Source organism: Strix uralensis, chromosome 2 (genome assembly GCF_047716275.1).
Source record: "Strix uralensis isolate ZFMK-TIS-50842 chromosome 2, bStrUra1, whole genome shotgun sequence".
Lineage (NCBI taxonomy): Eukaryota > Metazoa > Chordata > Aves > Strigiformes > Strigidae > Strix > Strix uralensis.
In genome coordinates, this window is record NC_133973.1 from 116,705,828 (window position 1) to 116,721,914 (window position 16,087).

The window sequence follows — 16,087 nt, forward strand, 5'->3', positions numbered from 1 at the left end:
GTGTGTACACAGACACGCATATACGTACATATATAAATGGAATTCTGTAGGAAAAAGCATGTATCCATAAGGAAACAATATAAGCATCACAGTGTAATGATTAAATTAGAATTATTACACATCTAGATTCAGGTGTTCTGTTGGGCTATTTTAGCATTGTATAGACGTTACAGTTGGGGGCTATCTGCAGTATTGTGACAGCTGAGACCTTTTCCCTACTGTTCAAATTCCATTTGGTTAGTTTGTTTTTCTTGAAATTTTTTGTTTGATGTGGGATTGAAGTAAAAACCCAAGTTTGGGGTTATTTCAGCACAAGGTTTCTAAAATTTAGCCCCGTATTTTTTTAAGGCATCTCCAAGTCCACAGACTCCAATTTTAACTTTTTTTTTTTCCTTGTACATGAATCTCAAACGATGACGCTGGCCGCCCAGCTGATGTCAGTCACTCAATTCACAGAATTCCCTTGCATATGTACTGTGCCTTGGCCCATCACATGGATCAAGTTATAGCTCCTTTCCTGCCTCACTATATGAACCATGTTGTTTGTATAGTTCATGGCCCTGAGACAGTATGAGACACCAAAAACCTCAGAAAATACTGTAAGGTGATTCGTGCTAACTTTGACGGTGATAAAAGCGGGGGAGGCAGAACAGTTTGAATGAGACGGACTGTTCGGGACGCGAAAATACCGAGAGGCAAAGCCTGGCCGGAGCCCCAGCGCCCAGGGTCCGGCAGCAGCCCGGGGCTCCCCCCTGCGCGCTCCCGGGACCTGCTTCACGCCGGTTCAACCTCCGGCTGCCCAGGTGGGGACGCGTGGCCCGGCAGGAGAGGGCGCCAGACGGCAAGGAGCAAGGCCCGGAGCGCCGACCTCTCTCAAAAGGTGACCCGGCGATACAGCGCCCGGCGGGGGGGCGGGGGGCACCGAGAGCCCCGGGGAGCGAGAGGAGACACGCTGCTCCTCCCTCCGAGCCGCAACTTCTTCTGTCAGGGAGGGCAAAAAATAAAGATGGGGGAAAAAAGGGTTTCCCTTTCTGCGCCGCTGATGCCCGCGCACGGCAGGAGAGGGCCAGCGCTGCCGTGTGACGGGGGGGCGGGGGTTGCCCCCCGCCTCACACCGCGCCCTTTGCTTCGCTGGGCGTGGAGGTGCCAACGCGGGGAGCGGCCCCGGCCCCGGCCCCGGCGCGGCGGCGGGAGCTCTCCGAGGTGCTGACCCGGCGCCGCCCGGCGGCTCCCGCGGGCCCGGCGGCGCTCGGTGTCCGGTAAGGCGGCGCTGCCCGCGGCAGAGGGCCCGCGGCCCTGCGCCATCGGCGTGCCCTGCGCGGGCTCTGTGCTCCCCTCAGCCCCAGCCGAAGTCACCGTCGCTCTCCACGCCTCCTCCGCCCCGGGGAAATGGGGACGAGGATACTGCCCCGCCGTCATTGCTGCGGGGAGACCCGTGCCGAAAAAGCGGGTTTCCAGCCTGAGGAAACAATGGAAGAAAGCTCAGTGTGGGGCACTGCCGGCGTGTTCCCTGGCGAGCAGAGGGCAGAGAGCGACGTGCCCGTTAGCCCAGTCAGCCACAACACTGCAAACCACGAGTGCCGGGAATTCGGGGCCCGAGGGTATGCCAAATGCCTCTCATATTAAACTGTATTTCAGTGGCTCTAAAATTCTTTTTTACTTATTCTATGTTGTATCTGGCATTTTTTTTTTTTCTGGTATCTAAATATTTCACATAATGTCACAGAAATACCATATACTGAACTCTATTTCCAATCAAATGAAGGCCTGGATATAATAGCTGGTTCAAAACATATTTTGGAACATCTACACGCTTGCTGCAGGGTATGCTTTCATCTTAACAACTGTGTCAGTTTTCTCAAGCTTCTTTTCAGTCTTTCTGAACACATCTGACTGGGACCAACTTTCGCTTTTCTGCATTTCTTTTTACAACAGTACCAAGTGAGTGCCATCAAATCAGTATGGGAACATTCTATGCGTGCCTTGGAATCCCTTTGCAACAATCCCATTGATTACAAAGGCAGAGAACATTGGACTCACATAGCTAGCAACCTAGCTGTGGGACAAAGGAGTGAGTGAAAAAAGTGAAAATACACCTCATGGATTTTGAGAACTATTTACATTCTGGAAATGAATCTCATCTTAAACATTTGGTGTAGTTGAGAACTGTCAATGTTAGGTTAATGGTTGGACTAGGTGATCTTCAAGGTCTTTTCCAACCTAGATGATTCTGTGATTCTGTGATTTTTTCATTAAGCTCTTAATTTCTCCAGTATTATTCTTGTTTGCTTAAGAGCACAATTTTTTCTTCATCACTAGTTATTTACTAACTTGGCTGAGATTAAGATGAGGGAATGTCTAAACTATGGTCTACTGTGCCATATGTCCTTTCTGTGCAAAGCATTTGTAAAGGTTGTTCTACACACAGTTTTCCATCAGTTGCCAGCCTGATGAATTCCTTCAGTGGACACCACTATCATGGAATAAAAATGACTTCTTCTGATTTAGCTTACTGCATTTTGAATGTATGTTTAAAAGCATACAAACTTGAAGTTATTCTGGTAAAGTATTAACACTGATGTTTGTTTCCTGAATTAACCTGCAGGTATGAAGAAGCCCCAACAGTTGTTATACTAAGTACTTAGTGTTGAATATACCAGAAAAAATTACATTATTTTTCTTTATTTAGTTTCACTGGTTTTGTTAGTGTTAATATAGAAAGGGCTCAGTATTTTTCAGGCAAATCACAGATCACCTCCTCATACAAATGAGTACCAATTCCAGTTTCCAACATATCAATGTAATTATTCTACTCACTATAATTTTATTTATATGTGTCATTATTCAAAAGTCATCTGGAAAACCTTGATGTGCCTGGTACTGATTATTTTCTGTTGGATGGAAAATTGCCACTGGAAATAGGAGGAAAGAACTGCATAGCCTTGAATGAGCTTTGAATGGGACTTGAAAGATGAAGCGCCTACATTTCCAAATCTTTGACCTTTTTTTCCACCACTGCACGGACAGGCAATGGTTTACCCTTCCTCCACCCTGCCACCCCTCTCCCATGCACCCATTGCATGTGCAATTCATCATCATTTTTTTCCACCTTCAGGTTAAATCTGTGGGCTATGGTTAACTGTAAGAGCAGTGTATTGTTGAGTGAAGCCCCTTCTGCACTAGAAAGTACAGGAGGCTACCAGATACTTTCAGAGGCTACAGGTGGGCCGTACATGCATCAATGTATGTTCATGTATTATGGTCATGTCCCATATCAGTCTATAGAGATACAGAGTCTATGCAAAGAAGAACCATAAATGATTTCATATGTTTTCTTAAGTTGAGTGAAGCTAAGCACACTTTCTGGATCTGGAAGTAGCTTCCTCTATGAATCTAGAAACAGCAAGCGCTGGCTTTTTGACCTTTTTTAAAATCTCATGATGAGTGACAAATACCTCCCATGTATCTCAGCACATAATTTGCACCATGGTGGTTTTGATCCAATGCATGTAAACAAGGGCAAAGCACCACAGAACAAAGATTTGGTTTAAGACCAAGACAGTCTGTTGTGGATTTCTGAAGACAAGCAGAGTTAGACAAGCAGAACTTGCATGTGATTAATCTAGTCCTGTAGCCCAGTAACACCACTGCTGGTAGGAGGCCACAAGCTTTGTACTGAATTTGCAAGGCCTCAGGACTGAGACTTGTTTTGTTTGAGCTTTTCTTGACCTCTCTGTGGCTTTCTTTTTACTTTCTTTACCTGTAACAGCAATATATCTAACGAGCAGGTGGCTATGTCTAACTGTTTTACTTTTGCTTAACTTTTTGTGGCACAACTGTAGCTTTTATATATGGAGAGTGACAAAAAGTTATACTGTGTAGAATGAGATATTTATAACTAACATAATGATGTTAGATATAAACAGGTAGAGGAATACAGGCCTGGTATGACAGCAGAGTCCCCAGAAATTGGGGACACAGGATACCGTAGAGGAGGCATAGTATGATAAAAAAAGGGGCACAGTGTTGGCACTGGGGAACTCAGGGCTATAAAGAGCTCTCTTTAGTAGTAGCTAAAGCAGTGCAGACCTGGGCGCTGGGCAAAGCTGGTTTAGGGATAACAAAAAGAACAAAAAACAAGTATGTAACATACATAAATGGCATCACATACAGTAAAATTGGATGTAACATGGAGCTGTAGACAAATGAAGAGCAAGGTGTAAAGGCATGTTAAAAAACATATAAAAATGGTCCCATGATGGTTCTTTGCTTTTCTCAGCAAAGAACTTGTTGGGAAGACACCGATGAGCAGCCACAGTCCCAACACCCACTGCCTGAGGAAGGCTGGCACCGTCAACCCTAGCTGCCAGAGGGGCAGCAGGAGGGTAAGCACAACACCAAAAAAAGGACAGACAGGAAGAGTGTGTCTACAAAAAAATGAACTGTGTTATTATTTCTGTTTTTTGGTTTGGTGGTTGTTTTTTTTTTTTGTGTAGTAACATTCTTCATTTTCTTTCTTTTTTTTCTTTCTTTTTCGGTAATGATTAGCTCTCACCTAATAGTTCTTTCATTAGACTTTTATGTTTTCTGCTATACTACTAATAAATTCTGAGTATGGTGTGATTTTTTTTTCAGAACTAAACTCTGTGCATAACATTAATAATTGGAGCAAAGGATGCATCTTTTGGAAATTTGGGCTTAACAGTCTCTCCAAGGTCCCAGACAGTATCTGGCACAGTCAGAAATAGAATAAAGATATCCTGTCTCCCAGCCCGGCACATTAACCACAGGACTGTTTTCCTGCCTTTGCTTTATTTATTATATTAAAATAATTATTATGCATACTGAGCTCTTTGAAAGTACATCTGCTATAAATACTAGAAAAGTGAGCACATTGTAATTTGAAAATTACCAACTCTTTTTTTTTGGTACATCATTCAAACCATGGAGCCATTATGACAGACCCCAGGGAATCATACTGCCATGACTCATGGTCTGATAATACACAATTTAGTGCACGTCAGCATTATGACAAAGACAGGCATTGCATAACAAGATGACAAAGGTGAGTCCTGCACAGCTGAACAATCTGTTTCTTTTCTCAAAACTCAGGGCTACCCTGCTACTTCTCACCTGGTTACGAAGGAACGTGAGCTTTCAGAAACACAACCAACTCACGTTCACCTCTGGATTGCACACTTAGCTTTCCTGCAGGCCCTACTCTTAAGCCTGCTGAACAGGACACAGACTCCTTCTCAGTTACTCCACACTCATTTTCCTTAGACACTTTTGCAGTCCACTTTCTCCCCTTGACTTCCCGTTAGACTGCAGTGTATGATTACATCAACTTGTGACTAGAGACAGATATTGCAGGCAGGCCTCTGATGCTCAGTCTATGCAGGGGCAAAGATGTTTTTTCTTTCTTCCATGTCATTAAGCATCACTGAAATGCCTGGTTGCTAATGCTCAGGAATCTGCCTGTCACGGGGATACACCTCAGGCTTGTTGAGATCAGTGTGGGTTGGGTAATTAAATCTCTTCGAGGTGCTTGAGTAGTCAAGTTTACGCGACTGAGTAGCCCTGCATAGATACAAGCCAGATGGTGTGTTAGCTGGAGCACTCTTGGAGAACATTGAGGGCGCAGAGGTGAAAGCAAGTGCAGCACATGAGAAGGAATGAATGCATTTAGCTGCTACTTGGGCTTGCAGGCTGACAGGGCTGACGGCTCACAGCAGACAATACTTTTAGTGCACTGTAAACACTGTTCACCTGAGGGTTAATTTCTGAAGAGAAAGTAAACACAAAATCGGGAGCTGCCATTCTTTTTTGGTTCTTTTTTTGAGCACTTTCCTTGACTTTGGTCTGACAGCTTGAACCCAAAGAGAACTTCACTTTAGTTTGTCTACTAGCTAACAACATATGTGAATTTTCTGTTCTCCAGGCAATTCCTACTGGCGCAAAACCACTGACCACAACAGAAGATAATTTTTGGAGAAGCGAAAGAGTAAGCTGATGGAGAAAATCATGTTCATGAAAATAACCAGCTCCATGTCACGACCTTAAAATGGGAATGGCATGCAGGAATGCCAGCATTCAGCATTGCCCTTACCAGATGATTTCATTCACAAAACCTCGTGGGACAGCCTTCTCCCAGAGCAATAAAACCCACAAGAGTAAAAGCTTCTCACAGGCCAAGAAATACGTGTCTGCAGCAGCCCTGTCCCAAAGCAAACATCTCCACGTGGACTATGATGCGCTCAGTGAAGTCAGTGTAAAATGCTGCAGTCTAAACGACTTTGCATTTACAAAGTGCAAAGTTGTAGCTGTAAAATATCGGTTTCCATATTATACATGAGGACACCAAAGTACAGTGAGATTCAGCGGTTTAGCATTATTTACGATCTTTGAAATAACATTGAAATTCCTCATCGCATATGCTAGCCGACTCCATATAGTAGAGTTGTTAGATACAGATTTAGGGCCATTTTTCACAGACCTTCAAGGTACTGGGGACCATTTCTTATGCACTAGGTCTTTCCAAAACTCAGTACATCCTCATCCCATGGGAGCTTCTACCTCATTTAAACCATCCTACCTCAAAGCTCACCCAGTAGAGAAGGCAACCCCTCAAGATGTGGCAACCACTGCTAGCTATGCCTGATTGAGACCAGCATCTGTAAAGATCAAGAGACTTCTTTATGGCTGATTTTTTGCCCTTCAATTTCATTCCTCCTTTGCCTGCCCTTGGTAGGTAAATTCTCATGTTTGCAAATGTTTTGCACTGAGAGGCAACGCGCTGTAAGAGTTAAGTGGTATATTGATTAATCTTTCCTCAATTTCTTTTTTTATCCTTGATTTACCAGATATTTTAAGTGGGGAAGGAACGGTATCTTTTGTGAAGAGCCTGGCAGCATGCCACAGTGAGGAAAGATGTCCTTGTAACTGGAACAAAGAAGCCCGGTTAGGCATCCTGATCCCAGCGAGGGCTCTGTTGTGATGCTTTATGTGCCTAAAAATGTCAGTAAAACACTAGTTTCGGACAGACACCTCAGAAAACCCTGACACCCCAGGCCCCGACTGTGTCGAACCTTGTGTCACGGTTCGCAGGGGGTACTCGGGGCTGCGGAGGCTGTCACCAGCGGAGTAGCGCTTTGCTGAGGTACGGACGGCCGCAGGGTGCGGGGCCGCAGGGGACCAGCCCGAGCCTGTCCGTAACCTACAGCACGGGGCAACACCGCCGGGCCGGGCCGTTGTCGCTGCCCCCGGGAAGCCGTTGTGTCCCTAAGCGGCGGTGAGGAGGCGGTCGGCCCCCGGCTCTGCACCCGCCTTGTCCCCGGTGGCCTTAGCGGAGGAGTCCGGTAGGCGTCCGGGGCCGCGCCGACCCCTCAGGCCGGTTTCCCCCCGGGGCGTGGGGCCGGCGGAGGCCGCGGCGAGGAGCCGCGGTCCGGCGGCGGGGCCGGCCCTGCCGTCTCCCGGGCCGGGCGGGGAAGGGGCTGCCTCTGGCGCGGCCCTGCGAGCAGGGGCGGAGGGGGACGCAGCCCCCTCCGCAGCGCCTCGCCCCCTCCTCAGGAGGGACCTCCCGGCCCGCCGGCGGCGCGCCCAGCCCCGCGGGGGCTCAGCGCCTCGCCCGCCCCCGCAGCCGGGACCCGGCTGTGCCAGCGGCCGCCGCCGCAGCGCGGCGTCGGCGTGAGGGGGGGCCGATGGCCAGCCCGCCGCCGCCGCCGCCGCCGCCCTAGCCGGCCGCGGGCCTCGCCTGCCGGCCCGGCCGCAGCATGCCGAACAGGGACGGCCTCGACACGGCGCTGAGGATGTCCCTGCGGCAGAAATCCTCCAAGATCCACTCCTCGGCTGGTGAGGAAAGGGCGAGGCGAGCCGAGGCGAGGCGGGAGGGAGCGGCGGCGGGAGGAGGTGCCGCGGCGGAGGAAGGAGCGCGAGGGGAAGGGAGACGGCGCCTCCGCGGCCCGGCCGCCCGGCCCCGCCGCCGCTGCACCGCCCGCGCTTCCCCGCCGCCACCGCCTTCGCTGGGGTGTTGCGGCGGCGGCGGCGGCGGGAATACCGCAGTGCCGCCCGCGGGGTCCCTGCGCGGGAAGGAGGCGCCGCGGCCCCCAGGGCTCGCCGGACCGCGGTGGGGCAGGGTAGCGCCGCCCGCTCGGCCCCTGCGCCCCGGGGGCACCGGGCACCCTCCGCCCGGCCCCAGCCTCGGGGCCTCCCCACGCCCCCGCCCTCCCAGTCACTGCACCCAGCAGGGCCCTGGCATCTCTCTGGGCACCCCCCCACGGGGCTCCCTGCCCGCCAGCACCCGCACCCACCGGGCACCCAGCAGGGCCGGGCCACCCTGGCCCGCTGCTGCACGGGCAGTGCCGAGCCCTTTCCCGGGGACGGCGGGGTCCGGGCAAGTGGCGGGCAAGCTCCGACGGGCAGCCTGGGTGCTGCCTTCTCGTGATGGCACTGCGGAGGGGGCAAGGGGTTGTTCCCCTTCTTTCTCTTGGTTGTGATAGTTTTTGACAGAATTCCTTGGTGGGCGTCCGGACAGAGGGCAGTACCGCCGGCGGAGGAGGGGGAGTCAGGGGTGCCCCGCACGCCACCGGGCTTGTCAGGGGCCTCCGTCCTGTGGTCAGGAGTGGGGAGGGCACCAGGCACTGCAGTGAGCTTACGGAGAGGTACGTGATAAGGTTCATTCAGGAAAATGTTTTCCAACTAGTTCATAAGAAAACAGACAAAAATAGAATATTTTGAAGGGGTAAGTCTGGTCCCAAAGGACTTCTACTGACTTCTATAGGACCAAGGTGCATTCAGAACTCACTTGTGGTATCTGTTTTACTTAGAGATAGGTGAAGCATCAGTGACATTGTCTGTGACTTACAGACAGGTCCAGTAAAAGGCTGAGACACTCTGTGCAAAATATTTAGGTGCCTAATACAATCCCTGCGGTGAGTAAATATAGTGCTCCTTCAGCACTTTTTGCTTGAATAAGGAACGTGCTTTTGAAGCACGTTTCCTGATCAGCTCTACTTTGGGTTAAATCTCAGAGCACCTTGGAGAGCATTTGCTGGATTGCTTTTGGATGACGCTTGAACTGGAAGATGTCCTCCAGCTACTCGTAGCTGTTCAGCCTATGGAACTGGGCTAGAGCTAGCTTGAAGGAGAAGCCACCTTCCCCTTGGCTCCTCGTCACAACCTGGTCACTCTAGTGATATTCCCCTGTTTGGCCTCACAGCCTGCTAATAAGGACAGAACCTCAGGGACTTCTGCAGTAGCTGCTGAAGTAAGCAGGATGCTAAGCAAAGAGGTGTGTAATGCCAGCTCATAGGAAATGGTAAGGTTTCAGAGTAGGATTTAGTACACTACCAGCTTTACTTCAGCATAAGCCATTCAGATGAAACAGTTGTAGTTAAGCTGATTCCACTTTCCAGTGCTTGGGGTTGGTCCACTTCTGCAGTCCGATCTGAAATCCTGTCCTGGGACAGGGAGGCTCCTCTCCCAGAGCTGCAGTTCAGCATATCTGTGACCTAACGTTTGGAATCCAAGCCTAGGTGCCCTCACCTATAGCCGGCCCTTCAGATGCTGAATGCTTGGCACTTGGAGAATGTTTAGCTTGAACATGGGATACATAAGGAGTTTCAGCTTCAGTTCTTGTAAGTCATACTTGTGGATCTAGGTGGTTAAGTTGCACCTCAGTCATGCTCTGGGTGCCTGAGGCACACACACAGTCTTCTGACTGGGATTTATCTATACACAGCTTTAGACTTTCACATGTTCCCTTCATTTCACATAAGTGAAATCCAAATTTGATGATACTCTGAAGAAAGATGGGGGTTGCTGGTTAGCATTAAAATCACTGCTTCTCAGTTGTGAACAATACATTTCCTATTTAGAATATTTTTCTGAGGATAACAAGAGTAATATCTAGTATAGGTATATATAATGCCTATGAAGATACATAATAGAGGTCTGTGTAATTTATTACATAGACTTATTAAAGGATATGATTGTAGTTGACTTAGGACACCAGAGCCAACTCTGGTGGCTTAGGACAACCGGAGGCAAGCTCTCTGCTGCCCAGAGAGAAGGTCCTGCCTTCCCTTTTCCTGCATACTCCCACTGCATTGCTTGCATCACCGTTAGCCATCAGATGGTTACCTGGATCAGTGCTGATGTGGCTCACTACCAGCCTGTATGATCTCGAATGGCCACAGGGAACAGATGCAGAAGGCTCTGTTTTTCACAGCATGCTGTGGCTTGGTGTGCAGATCTGCTGTCTGTGTGGACCGAGCAGGTTCTTATGAGGGGCTCTGGGCTGCGTGAACCCAACTGTAAAAGCACACATTTGGAGACTGAGCAACTATCAGCTGAAAAGCAGTTCAGATGTGGTTGTGTGGTGGCACTGCAAAATCTGAAGGTTCTTCTGAGCTGAATGGTGTGGAGGGGGGGACTGGTCACCCTTTTGTCATCCTTAGGGTCAGGTAACCCTGTCTGCATCCACTGCAGTTTTCTTGGCACCTCTGTTTCAGAATATTCTACCTTCTTTCCTTTTTAGAAGAGGTTTGCTGCTTTAAATTCTTGCAGTTTGCTACTTCTGTTTATATTTGAGAGAGTTTTGATAATCTTAAAGTATTAGCTTTTAGTTTGAATCACAGAAATTTATTTTCATACTGTATGAAGTACTGCAATAGCTTACAGACGTTCTTCTTCAGTCAAGGAGAACACTATCTCTGTGATGGTCTAATGATGTCTTTTCATGTCAGATCCAGTTGTGATTTTCTACCCTCCTGCATTTTGTAGTGTGCTTCCACATGTGCTAATACAGTATAAAATGTAATTGATATATTTGACAGAGTTTTAAACCTGCTTAACACCAGTACAAAGGACTTCACAGAAAAGCAGATGATGTGAAAAGGAGAATTTAGAGATGGCAAGTCAGCTCCTGCTACTCAAATGATCAGTCCTCTTCTTTTTTATGCATTTGCTCATTAATTGATTTTTTTTTGGGTACAACTAAATCTTTTTGTTGGTGTAATATTGTACCAGCTGAGCTAAATTGATTAGATTTAAATTATTCTCAAAGAAGTCCCCAGCTCTTTACTGTTGGAACCACAGACATCAAAGACTAACTTGTTCTCCTCCTTCCTGCCTCCTTAAAGTCACTAAAAATAAGCAACTGTCAATAACACATTGGATGATTACACAATAGCATTTTTATTTTTAGACAAAAAATTTTGAATTCCAGCTTTAGAATAGATTAAAGGTACAAATGATCTTGATGTCATTTACTGTGGTCTTTTTCAACTGCTCAGTGGTGCACATCAGCAAGAAGAAATATTTTTAGTGTAAAGGTAGTGGCAGAATTTTCTCTCAGGACTTGAGGAGCTGAAATACAAACACGATTTCATGGTATGAAATCATACTCCTTTTATACCTTTTCCATCTATATTTCCCCTGAAATACTTGCTTATATTTTATGCTGTGTATTTGGTCTTAAGAACAGCAACTGTCTCAGAGTCTTACTCCCTTCTGATTGTAAAGGATCCGTCTCTTTCTTTTCTCAGAGGAATGTCTATGTAAGAACCTCTTTGGACTAGATCCTGGTTTTGTGCTGTGATAATACATTACCATGACTGCAACTGTTGGGAACTGTCATACGGAGCAGTTGTAGTAGCATACAGACACTTGTATTTTGCTCAAAGCTTTCATCTGTAGTCATTTACAGGTTAGGCATAATTCCTATAGATACAAGTAAAACATGTAGTAGCTATAGGTGAAATACTTAGCTTTGCACTACTTACATATTGCTGTTGCTGCTCCAAAGGTGCATTTTGCTATTGTGGAGGTCAGGTTCGGACAGTGTAAGAAGCACGGTCAAGGCTAAAGCTTTCGCTGTGAAGCTCACTAAAGTCACCTGAACTCACAGGATATCTACAGCATCTTTTGCAGGCAGATTAGCAGTTGTCCTGAATGCATTTTTAAGCAAACAAACCCTATGAATGGGGTCAGCACAGTGCTGAGCAAACAGATTGCTAAAATCTAAACATTTTAATGTTTAACTAAGAGCAAAAGCCTTATTCTGCTGTGAGAAATGCACCTGGCAGGCATACTGACAGTGGGCACTAAGCAGAGGGGTGTACTTCCTCAGCAAATACATTTAATGCCCATTAACGTTACCAAGAGTTACAGAAACATCTAGCAAGATGATTGCAACCACAGCATTGGCACACTGAAATCCTGTCCTATGATGAGAAAGTTTTTCCAGGGGAAGACTAAAGTACGTGTGTTTTTATGCACACACTCAAACTGTGTGGTGGTAATTTTGTGTCAGTGTTAGGGAGCTCCCGTTTCTTTTAATCCATGTTTACCTGGCACATAACGTAGTATAATGTGCAGCTTATTCAATCACATCAAAGGCCCGATCCTATTTCCATAAACACCAGTGACAATTACGTCTTTTCAGCCAGACCTCATCACAATAAACCCCATGTTTATTACTATGTTTCTATAGTAGCACAAAGTGGAGTCTTCTCAAGTAGTGTGAGATCTTGCTCAACTGTCAAGTGAGGTGGTGACAAGTGACAAGGCTAACTGGAGGACAACCTGAACTTCTGCTGTCTTGGGTAACTCAAAGCTTGTCTGGCTATGAAAGTTGGTTTGCACTAGGATAGGAGGGAATTTAAAATACGTCTGCTGACAACACTGAATTAGAAAAAGATGTTGTATGCATGTTTACTGTGGAGTAACTTGATAAATAAACAAGGCCCTAAGTAGTGTGGCAGAAGAAATACTTTTTGCCTTACTGTAACGGGGAAGGTAAGATCATGAATAAGTCCATTAAACCACTCAGATGGTGGGGGACACAGTTATTTAGGAGTTAGTTGAAGAGATAAGAGATTTAACTAGCCTTCAGTTTTTAAAATTAAATGAAATGTATTTAATAAAAATAAAAATTTCCACTCCACTGTATAGCCAATATATGAACTCTCTTATGTTATGCTATTTGACTATATTCGTAACTTTATTGAAAACAGATACATGTAGTGTCTATTTATAGGAACTATATTATTTGTTCTCTGTTTCACTCTCTCTCCACAGGACTTTTCTTTCAGATTTTAGTTCCCTAGCAGTACCTGCTTCTAGTGTACTTCCCTGTGCTGGGTGAGTCAGTGTCCTTCTCATTTTCTGGGTAGACCTAAAAGTACTCCCCTGCTAGTGTGATTTGGCAGTAATGCTGTTGTAATTCCATGCAGGATTAAAACATCTGACAGTAAAATGATTGCAAGGAAACGTGCTTGTCTGTTCAGGGTCCGCGAGTATCTCCAAGACAATGGAACTGCCCTTACTGGATACAGGAAGAACAGTCATTTAGTGGCATTTTCATTGCCACGAGGTTTGAGTACAGTCTTGATCTCTGCTAACTCTGTAGGGAGTTCTTACATGGAAATCGATGGCTTCAGAAATGGTGCTGATTTAAAGCATTTCTTTTTTTTGATAATTAACTCTTCTTCCCTCCCCAAGAAGTTTCAAGCTGACAGCTCCCATTGACTCTACATGGCGTTTTGGATAGTCATCTGAAAATTGATGGCAGCATCTCAAACTGATCACTCTCCAATCAGTTACCAATTCACAAGGCATTTTTACTGTAGTAAAGACTTGCTGAGGGCCCTATAAACAACCATGTCATCCATTTCAGCTCTTCTGGAAGGTTGTCAAGTGATACTCCCTAGGCCTGCTACACAGTGGTACTCTTAGCTGGTTCAGCTCCCTTTGAGCTGTCAAGTATACCCTCTAAATAATCTTATCTGAGAGTACTGATTAGCTACTTGTGAAGATTACTAGCGCCTGTGTTAGCTTTATTATTATAAGAGATTACTGTTTCATATTTGTTTTCCTGTACCATGTTGCATTGTGGCACATTTTTATTAGTTTGTAGTAGTACAAATATCAGAATATCTGTTACAGACAGTGTCTGTAGAGCCTGATTGCTGACAGGTTCTTTCAAGGGATAGTTAATCACAAAATCTTTCTTGTATGGTAGAGCAGAGCAATATATTAGACTTTGCAAGGCAGCTGAACATCTCTGCAGCAACAGTTTTCTGCTTCTGGGACAGCCATTAAGTGTGCCTTGCCTTTTTATCAACACAAATGTTTTCCTTTCAGTCTCTTATCTTTTCTAGCTAAACCTTTTTGAGCAGTTGCAGGTATGTAAGACATGCCATCTGAGAGCTTTAGATAACCGATTCTCAGCTGGTACACTCAAAGGATAACTTGTGAAAGATTGTTGACGTGGAAGATTGAGAAAAAAAAAGTAAAATTGTGTAAGGTTTTTTTTTTAATGCAAACTGAAAAAACAAAGTATCAGTATTGAAAACTTCTTATTCGAACAGTTATTCCAGTATTTGTTTGGAAAGCTTTCAGTTTTTTGATTAGCACTATTGCCACCTTTTCATAATGAATTGTTTACTAGAAAAGTTCCTGGGCAGTTTCTTTCCAGCCTAAGGAGTGGATAGCTGCCTGCCTGTTTGGAAGGTCCTGGCTCTCAGGCTTAGACCCATGTCTTACCATGGCAGTAATTCTTGATTCTGGACATTTTTAATGTGAATACTGGAAGCTAGAACAGAGTGAGCACACCTGAAAACAGAGAAGATGCTGAGTTTTGTATTTCAAGTGAAGGCATGATAAGGCAAAGGTGACATGATACAGATTTTAATGAGTGACCCAAGCAAACTACCTATTTGCACTTCTTGGAGAAGTGACATAATCCATATGGTTAGAATGTCACATACAAGTATATGACATTCAAAGGACGATTTCCAGACAGCTAGAGGTGTTTCTTAACAATGTAGTTGTCCTTGCAGTGAGCACTAAAACTAGTTTAAATTAGAAAGAACATGAGGTGTCAGTAAATTAGTCTCAATACCTTCATGTTGTGCTGAAGAATCACAAGACATACTGTGGATTTTTTAAGATATTTCTACTACTTTCCATCCTTGCATAGGATATTTTTGTTATTTTTAGTTCTCATGAACAACTTGGAAATTGTTGCACTGGGGCATCAGTGCAAAGTGCAAACAAATAACTTGTCTTCCACTTGACTAGAATGGAGGAGCCATGATTGGGTCAGACTTGTAATTCATAATAGGTACAACAAAGTATGTCAGTTTCCTTTAGCCAAGGATTTGGTCTGATGAATCTACCTTCTTTTAGAGTGTTGTAAATCAGGATTAACACGACTGAAATTGGTGTATAGGTTCTGTAAGGAAGAGAAGGTGGCCTTACATTTTGCTGAAAACTGACTGGAAGGTTTTGATTTTTTAATTCCGAATCTCTCAAATGCAGATGACCAAACCCATTTATTTCATTTCAGTGAATAAGTAGGTAGTCACAAAGAGTGAAAGCAAAAGTGTTTATCTCATTACAATAACACCACCCTGATTGATTTGCTACTTTGAATAGAAGAAGGGCTCAGGTGTTATCTCCTGCTCACCCAGCGCTGTTCTGCTTATTCATATGAAGCGCGGTGAAGGCAATCCAGCACCCTGTGCCTGTGAGATCTAGGAGCATCCAACCTGATGCTTATAAGAAGGATATATGAAACAAATACCCCAGGCTTTTGTTTGCCTTTAAATACTCTATGCAAACGTCACCTTAATAGATGCAGTTTATTTGTAAATGGAAGACAAAGAATGCTGAAAGAATATCTGCAAAGTCAACAGCAGCCATCATAACTGTGAAACAGATACAAAGGCTACATCTGCATTTGTCATATCAGTTACACAGATGGAAATCAGGACTTAACCTGGAAGCTTTAAACTGAAATCCACTTGTCATTTACTCCACTTTTCTGCATCACTGGGAAGGCTCAGAATAGTTCCTGCTTCAGTGGTTCCGTGGCTACTGAACTGAAATACATTGACCTCAATCCTGGTGCCTTGTTTTGAAGAGGGACAGAAAGACAGGGGAATTAAGGTATGTGGTGCTCCCCAGACTGGGGAGAGGACCAGTCCAGCTTTACAGATTAGCGGTTAAATCTTGTTCCCAGAGTTTCACTAATACAGGTCTGCACCTGAAAGCCATCCTTGTACCATTTGTCTGCCTGGTG

The 16,087-nt window shown here is 45.6% G+C and overlaps 1 protein-coding gene across 3 annotated transcripts in view; it reads left to right on the top strand.

The window, feature by feature from the left end:
- The first annotated feature begins 7,721 nt into the window (after positions 1 to 7,721).
- Positions 7,722 to 16,087, top strand: part of LOC141939716 (phospholipid-transporting ATPase IB-like) — a 348,121-nt gene continuing 339,755 nt past the window's right edge. For 2 of the 3 annotated variants that reach the window (XR_012627704.1, XM_074860005.1), the window contains exon 1: positions 7,722 to 7,851. Coding sequence is in view for 1 of the 3 variants with exons in the window: in XM_074860005.1 (XP_074716106.1) it covers positions 7,773 to 7,851 (79 nt within the window). In the remaining 2 variants the exon portion in view is untranslated. The remainder of the gene's footprint in view (positions 7,852 to 16,087) is intronic. The other variant, XM_074860006.1, reaches the window with a different exon arrangement.